The sequence below is a fragment of the Phascolarctos cinereus genome, unplaced genomic scaffold (assembly GCF_003287225.1).
Source record: "Phascolarctos cinereus isolate Bilbo 61053 unplaced genomic scaffold, phaCin_HiC Scaffold_726;HRSCAF=1367, whole genome shotgun sequence".
NCBI lineage: Eukaryota > Metazoa > Chordata > Mammalia > Diprotodontia > Phascolarctidae > Phascolarctos > Phascolarctos cinereus.
Genome location: NW_027556098.1, coordinates 180,411,029 through 180,418,710, shown reverse-complemented (window position 1 = coordinate 180,418,710; position 7,682 = coordinate 180,411,029). Strand labels below are relative to the sequence as shown.

Genomic DNA, 7,682 nt, shown 5'->3' with positions numbered 1-7,682 from the left:
CACTTGACAATTACTAGGTGTGTGACCTTGGGCAAGTCACTTAACCCCAATTGCCTAAAAAAAAGATTGCAATGAGAGAAGCACTTTGTAAACATGTAAGTGCTACATGGGCATGCCCCTATCTGTTGGATTGTCAGTCTTCCAGGCTGAGTGAAACAAGAAAGGAGCTTCAACATTTTAACATAAAGTAATGGTAGCAGATGCTTTACTTGAGGGTTTGGCTTTATATTAAAGAAGGATGTGCATGTAGCCCTATAGGTTTATCTATACAAAGCACATGGGTGAAAATATACAGAGACATTTCCAATATCTAGATGAGTAATAATCAGAAATTTTCTCACAAAGGTTTCTTCCAAAAACTCTATGTCCCCAGCAAGATGGCAAATCCTTTGAAATTGGAGACTCTTTCATATCCTGAGAGTCTATCCCAGTGTTCTACATATATTAGGTGATCAACAAATAGCTAATTAGCCAATTGTCTGTTACCAAACCTCAAGTGATCTCATGTGTCCTTCTGCTCCCACAGTAAAGGGGAAATGCATTCAAAGAACTGGACCCAGGTAACAGAATTTGTGCTGATTGCTTTCCCTGGAAGCTGGAGCCTGCAGATCATACTATTCTTGGGGCTTCTGGTGACATATATGGTGACAATCCTGGGCAACTTGCTCATCATTGTGCTGAGCTGCTCTGACCATCGCCTGCAAACCCAGATGTATTTCTTCCTGAGAAATCTGTCCCTCCTGGAGCTGGGGTGGGTCTCTGTTGTGGTCCCCAAGATGCTGGTCAGCATCCTCACCAAGGACTACTCTATCTCTTTTGCTGGCTGTATCCTGCAGTCCTACCTCTATATCCTCCTGGCCACCACTGACTATTTCCTCTTAGCTGTCATGTCCTTGGATCGCTATTTGGCTATCTCCCGCCCATTACACTATGAGACTCTAATGAATGGTCCCATCTGTGTCCGACTAGTGATAGCCTCCTGGATTGCTGGTTTCCTTTGGGTTCTCTCTCCTACCATCCTCATGGCTAGCTTGCCTTTCTGTGGCCCCAATGTCATTGACCACTTCTTCTGTGACAGCTGGCCACTTATGCGGCTCTCTTGTGGAAATACCCAACTTCTAGAGTTAGTGGCCTTTATACTTTCCACAGCTGCTCTTCTGGGCTCTCTGGGACTGACTTCTGTCTCCTATGTCTGCATCTTTGTTACTGTCTTCCGAGCTCCAACAGCCAAAGAAAGGAGGAAAGCATTTTCCACCTGTGCTTCACACCTTGCTGTGGTTGTCATAGCCTATGGAGGCTCCATCTTCCTCTATATTCGTACATCAGAGAGCCAGTCTAAGTCACTTAAGAAAGGGGCCTCAGCCTTAGTATGCATCATCACTCCACTTCTGAATCCATTCATCTTTAGCCTCCGCAATGATAAGGTGAAACAGGCCTTAGGGGATGCCTTGAGATGGCACAGAAACATAAGTGCCAGCAGGTTTTCAGGACCCTGAGAAAGGGGGTGAGCATCTCTTTGTAGTTTGGGAGACAAAATGTCTCAGGTAACAGACTACCATTGTCTCCTGGAGTCAAAGAAGGACCTTAACCCTTAAACAGTGGAAAAGAGACTTCATCCATAAGTAACGAAAAGGGATACCAATGACTTTGCTTATATTTTTAACCAAAAAGAAGTCAAACACTTTCAATAGAGTCACTTTTAAATTGGAAGAATAGCATTGTGGTCTAGTTACAAAGAGCACTGTGGTCAAAAAACTTAAAATCCAAGATTTGTAAATTGCTACCTGTATAGCATAAAGTCAAGGAAGTTTCCATCTATGACATTGTTTCTTCATTTACAAAATGAACAGGTTATGGGTGGGATCACCCTTGTGCCTTCCAGAGCTAATATTCTGTTATTCTCCAATTCTGATATTGAAATTACATGTAGAACCATAACTAGAAATTGGGGTTAAGAAAGTGAATTCCATGCATACAGTAGTTGGAATGGATCATACTGTCAGTACTGTGGTAGAGGATAGTCAAAATTGCATTGAACTTAGAAAAAGGGGCAACCCATTTTCTATAGATAATCTCAGTGCATCCATGAAGTTTATGGTGGTAAAAACATTATCCATAGAAATGGTGTTATGCCGATAGGACCTGGATGGTGGGATATTCCAAGCAGATAAAGTCATGCAGTGTTGCTTAGAACCTGTGAGAAGGGTCAGAAAACAAAATTAGGGTGGTACTGAGTATTGCAAGGTGCTGGAGAACTTTGAAAAATAGATCTGTGATGTCTATATGGCATGCAGATGAATCTTTTTGAGTGATGGGGAGGAAATAGGACTCTTCCCTTTATTGAGAAATTGTACACACTAGATACTGTCATGCTGTGACAAAATCTTTATTTGCACCACTATAATTATGGATCTAAGTATATGCAAAGTAATTTTTTAATGTGCATATATACAGAGAGTTGTCGGGCTTTAAAATATACTACAGGAAATGCAATCTGTGTGTCCCATCTATGAGATGAAAAGAGTGGCTTGCTGGTGAACAAGAGCATCTTCAAATTGGAATCAGGGTAGCATGGAGTAGTAGAAATAGCCCTGAATTTGGAATGAAGAATTTTTGACAACTATGACCTGTGAGACCATGGATTAGTCTTTCTGAACTTGAGTTTCTTCATCCATCAAATAAGGATAATATTAATGGTAATGTCCACTTCCAAAATTGTTATGGGAATCAAATGAAATAGTGTCTATAAAGAGCATTGCAAACCTTAAAGCCCCATATAAATACTAGCTATTTTTTATTGCCCAAGGTGGCATATGAGCTTCCAAAGGGAAAGGAGCGCTGTGGCTTTATTCACCTAGTGCCCAACACTGTACCTTGTAAAACAGCTGCAAAGAGGAACTTAATGAACATTTAATAGCTTCTCATTCTTATTATTATCATTAATAAACATATATTGAATTGAATTAAATCAAAGTAATTTTGGGTATCCATGGTAATTTGAAGTTTTACAAAAACAGAGTAGAATCACTAGTTTTTGTTGCTAGTAGCATAGAAAATTGACCTGTTCCCATGTAGACTTTCTGAATCATGGTATCCTCTAGGACCAATAACTGTTAGTGTCCACAGGGTACACTACAGCCAGCCTCATGCTGTGTGAGAACCAGGATTGCAAGCCATTATCTCATGATTATGATAGGAACAATGGGGGAAAAAAGATTTACTATTTCATCAATCAATCTTCCTAATAATTCTCTGAAATTATGTTCTCTTGGAGAAGCAAATATGCAGAAACAAAATTGACTTAGTCAATTTCAGAATGCTTGGCCCTCCCTCTACACCCTTTCTTTTGATTTCTGCTATTCTTAAAGCACATCAGAATGATACTTATGGCCTGGATCCGGAAGCACCCTGCTCCTGACCAAAATCACTGTCATTCTTGGATTCTCACAGGTACTGCCCAGACCTCCTCCTGCCATTATGCAGGTAGGATACCATTTTATATTCACATAGTGAAATAGCGCTAGTCAGGGATTCAGAAGGCTTGGGTTCAAGTCCTGCTCCTATTTCTTACTAAGTGATCCTGAACAAGTCAATTAATATTTGAGTCTCTCTCCTTATCTCTGAAATAAAGATAATAGTCACATTGTCTACTTCCCTCACTTGTTGCCAGTATCAAATGAGGTAACTAGAAAGTGCTATCTAAGCATGAATCATAATTACTATGAAAGCCAATTGTCAGAAAAATATCTGACTCATGCTTGGACTTTGGACTGATTTTTGCACTCAATCAAGAAAACACTGCCAAAGGACCCAATATTTATTCTAAGAACCCCCCACCCTCAAAGCAATTTACTTATTTTATCAACAAAAGGAGAAAGGAGGAAATAAGAATGATCTATTACCCTTGGAAATCACTGATTATATTGGAATTTACTCATGCTACTTGAGGAAGCTTTTCCAACCCTTTGTAGTGCTCAATGGTACCATATACCATGTGGATTATTGTTACTACTACTACTATTACTACTACTGCTGCTACTACTACTACTACTACTATAGTACAATTCCTCAAAATTCTTACTTTCAAATTGTTCTGAAAGAACATAAGGTTTCCATGTAGCTTTCTTTACATTGATGATGATGAGTATTTGGGCCTATATTATTCAGCTGACTTTCATTTTGAGTCCTCATTGTTTTCATGTATACATGAAATATGAAGCCTGGTAAAGGTGTAGTAAACACTCTTTTCAAGAAATGGGAAAATTGGAAAATGTGATATCCATTGTATAGTTTACTAGGTTCAAAGAATGGCAATCATACACTTAGTATAACTTGAATAATAGAGTAGGCAAAGCTACCCATATAGGAGCCTACCATTAATATCCCACATAATGAGTGGATAGTGCAATGGTTGAGAGATGACAACATAGTGGTCCCAATGTGACATAGCTGGCAATGGGAAAAGCCCCTTAATAAATTGAACAAAAAAAAAAAGATTTTCAAAGCAAACCTCCAAAGGAGATGTTTGGGTTGCCTGTGAGTAGACTAGTCATTATCCTAAAACTATCAATGGAGAAGTAGCAGAAATCCAAGAAGGAAAAGGAAGAAAGGAGTGTGTGTGGTGGCATCTGGTGTAACAGAGGTAATATTGAATACATTTCTCATAAATACCTTAAAGTACACAAGGAGTACCAAAAAGAGGAGTTACCACATCTAACAGAAGAGAACAAGAATATATACTGCTACCTGTGTAAGGTTGTCTCAATTCAATTGTTCAATACAGATCTGGAGATGATCCTGGTGTGGAAAATGTGCTAAGTTAATAGTCACTCTTCCAATACGCTCTACCAGAAAAATCCTCAGGGATCACAATAAATATCAGTATTAGTAATAATGTGGCTGTCTCTGGCAATATTAAGGTGTCATAGCCTCTGAAGTGAACAGAAGAGATGGCCACTACTAATAGCAATAGGAATTAAGGTTGACCTCTTCCTTCTCAGCTTTATCATCTGAAAATTTACTTTACAAAAGGCTTCTGTTTCTATTAATGCTGTGTGCTAATGCTGTATTACCCCCAAAGAGCTGAGCAAGGGTTTCCAGAAAAAAGAAGAAGTTACATGGATTAGCAAAGTAGCTTCTGGTAAATGACAGTAATGAAGAAAGTGAGATTCCTGTAAGGGACAGCTAATCTACCCTTCACACAGTGACAAAAATAATCTTCTATGGCCTTCTTGACTCAAGTATCTTCCAACTCCACTTCCTTCTGGACTGAATTGCCACCAAACAGACAGATAATCACAAGAGGAATGACAGCACCTTCCTGTCCTGCCTTCAGCCTAGACCTCATGATTGTCATCCAGTGAAGCAACTCCTATAGGAAAAGAGCCAGTCATCCTCACCACATGCCAAGCAACTGTCACACTCAGGGCAGGCAAGGAGCCCTTGCTGAAATGGAGGTGAACAATGAAGGAGAAGTAAAAGACATTATTTTCCAGGTAAGTCAAACTACCACCACCACTTTGACCATCATTCTCCCTCACACCCTGATGGAGATAGCCCAGTACCCTGAACCCAAGAGCCTTGAAAACTACAGTGCCCCACCAAGTACCAGACATCATTGAGAAAGGACATTATTGTGCAGAGGGGCCCGCCTTCCTCATCACCCCGAGCAAGTTGTAGAACAACTGTCACCAAAAAGCAGATAAGCACAGGAGCTGAAGGAATGGCAAAACTTGTCCCATCCCCAGAAGATCAGTCCTACTTTCCACCCTGTGGAAAAGGTTCCAGTCATTCCCAAGACTTCTAAACAATTATGACACACAAAGCAGGCAACCCACCTAGCTGAAGCAACAGGCAACCTGTGGGAGAAAGAGGAGGAAACATGTGCCAGGCGAGTGAAATCAACTCTGCCACTTTGACTACCACCTCCCCTCAGACCATCATTAAGGTAACTCAAGACCCTGGGCCTAACAGGGTTGGGAATAGCAATGCTTTCAGCCCAGTGCCCTCAGCCATCATCTTGGGCAGCAACCCTTGTAGAGGTGCAGCTTCCTACAGGTGCTACAGCCTCAGATACTGAAGACCTAGAAACGAACCAAATCCATAGCACTGTCAAATGGTTCAACATCAGAGACTGATATGAATTTGCCAGTGAAAATGATTTTAAGGAAGAGGCATTGCCATCTGCTTTGCTACTGCAACCTGAGGACCACAGAACCTTTACAACTGACTTGCAGCTGAAACCTTTCATATATGTTGTCTCTGCATTGGACTGTGAGCTCCTTTGAGACCAGGGCCTGTCTTATGTTCCCATTCAGGTCCCAAGTGCTTAGCACTGTGTTTTGCACATAGTTAGCACTTAATAAATGCTTTATTCATTCATTCATTTATCCTAAAGCTATTTGCAATGTATTTTACTTAAGTGCAGATGTGACTCAACCAGCTCTGGTGGCTTCCTGCTGTCTCTAGTATACAATATTAACTCCAATGTTTAGCTTCCAGAGCCTTTAAAAACCTTAACCCAACCCTTCTTTCCAGCTTCATTGTACATTGCTTTCCTTCCCACACTTTGGGATCAAGCCAAATTCTGGTCTTCTCTCTGTTTCTCATATTCAACACTCCACTTCATGTCTTAGCACTGGCCATCCTCCAAACTAGGAATGCCTTGCCTCTTTGCCTCCATGTCATATAGTATCTCTCTTCTTTTAAGATACAATTTAAGGCGACATCTTCTACATGATTCCTTTCCTGGTCTCTCCAACTACTAGCACCCTCCCTCTCAAACTCTCTTGTATTAAAATACTTTTTTACATATTTGTGTTTATTAACCATATATTATACATACACACATTTATGTATGTATGTATATGTATATACCTATTCTATTTACTTGTTTTCTTCCCCCAGTACAATATAAGCTCACTGCCAATAGTAATAATTTCATTCACTGCCCTTGTATCCCTAGGAAACGCTATATACTAGGTACTAAGTATTTGTTGAGTGATAAGTGATTGATTCCTAGAACATGTCTATCTATATAAATCCCCTTCCCAAGAACTTTAGGTGGCTCTCTATTGCCACTGGGGATAAAACACAAACTCTCCAACTTGGCATTTTAAGTCCTTCACAAACTGGTTCCAGGTTACATTACTTGATATTATTCTCTTTCATATGTTCCACATTACAGACAAAATGGATTGTGTGTGCTCCCCCAAATTGACATTCCATCTTCTGCCTCTCTCTTTGCATGGGCTGTTTTCCATGTACATAATGCTTCTGTTTCTCACCTAAGTCTTTGAGAATTTGTAGGCTCATTCAAGGCTCATTTTAAATGATATCTCCTAGGAAAAGCCTTTTCTGAGCCTCCAGGTTGTTTGTGCTTTCTTATTCTTCAGACATGTAATTCATATGTATGTATTTATGTATGTCTCTATATACATATACATGTGTATATATGTGTATATATGTATATATACATATATACATATTTATACAGAGAGAGAGAGAGAGAGAGAGAGAAAGTTTTGCATATTTAACACTGCCCCTCCCAAAAACTGTGCAAGGTCCTTGAAGACACAAGCCATTTTTTTATTTTTCTTTGTACTTCATGTGCCCATCATAGAATTCTGTATACAGAACATTATTTAGCAAATCTTTCTGAATCAGAATAAATTGAATAGAAT

General features: G+C 39.8%; 1 protein-coding gene across 1 annotated transcript; it reads left to right on the top strand.

The window, feature by feature from the left end:
• The first annotated feature begins 536 nt into the window (after window positions 1-536).
• On the top strand, window positions 537-1,496 carry LOC110207108 (olfactory receptor 6T1-like). The gene has a single exon (XM_020984701.1). The coding sequence runs from the start codon at window positions 537-539 to the stop codon at window positions 1,494-1,496; it is 960 nt and encodes a 319-aa protein (XP_020840360.1).
• Window positions 1,497-7,682: the final 6,186 nt, after the last annotated feature.

Excerpts from the sequence above, each read along its gene's own strand:
- LOC110207108 (XM_020984701.1), top strand. The coding sequence starts at position 537 with ATGCATTCAAAGAACTGGACCCAGGTAACAGAATTTGTGCTGATTGCT.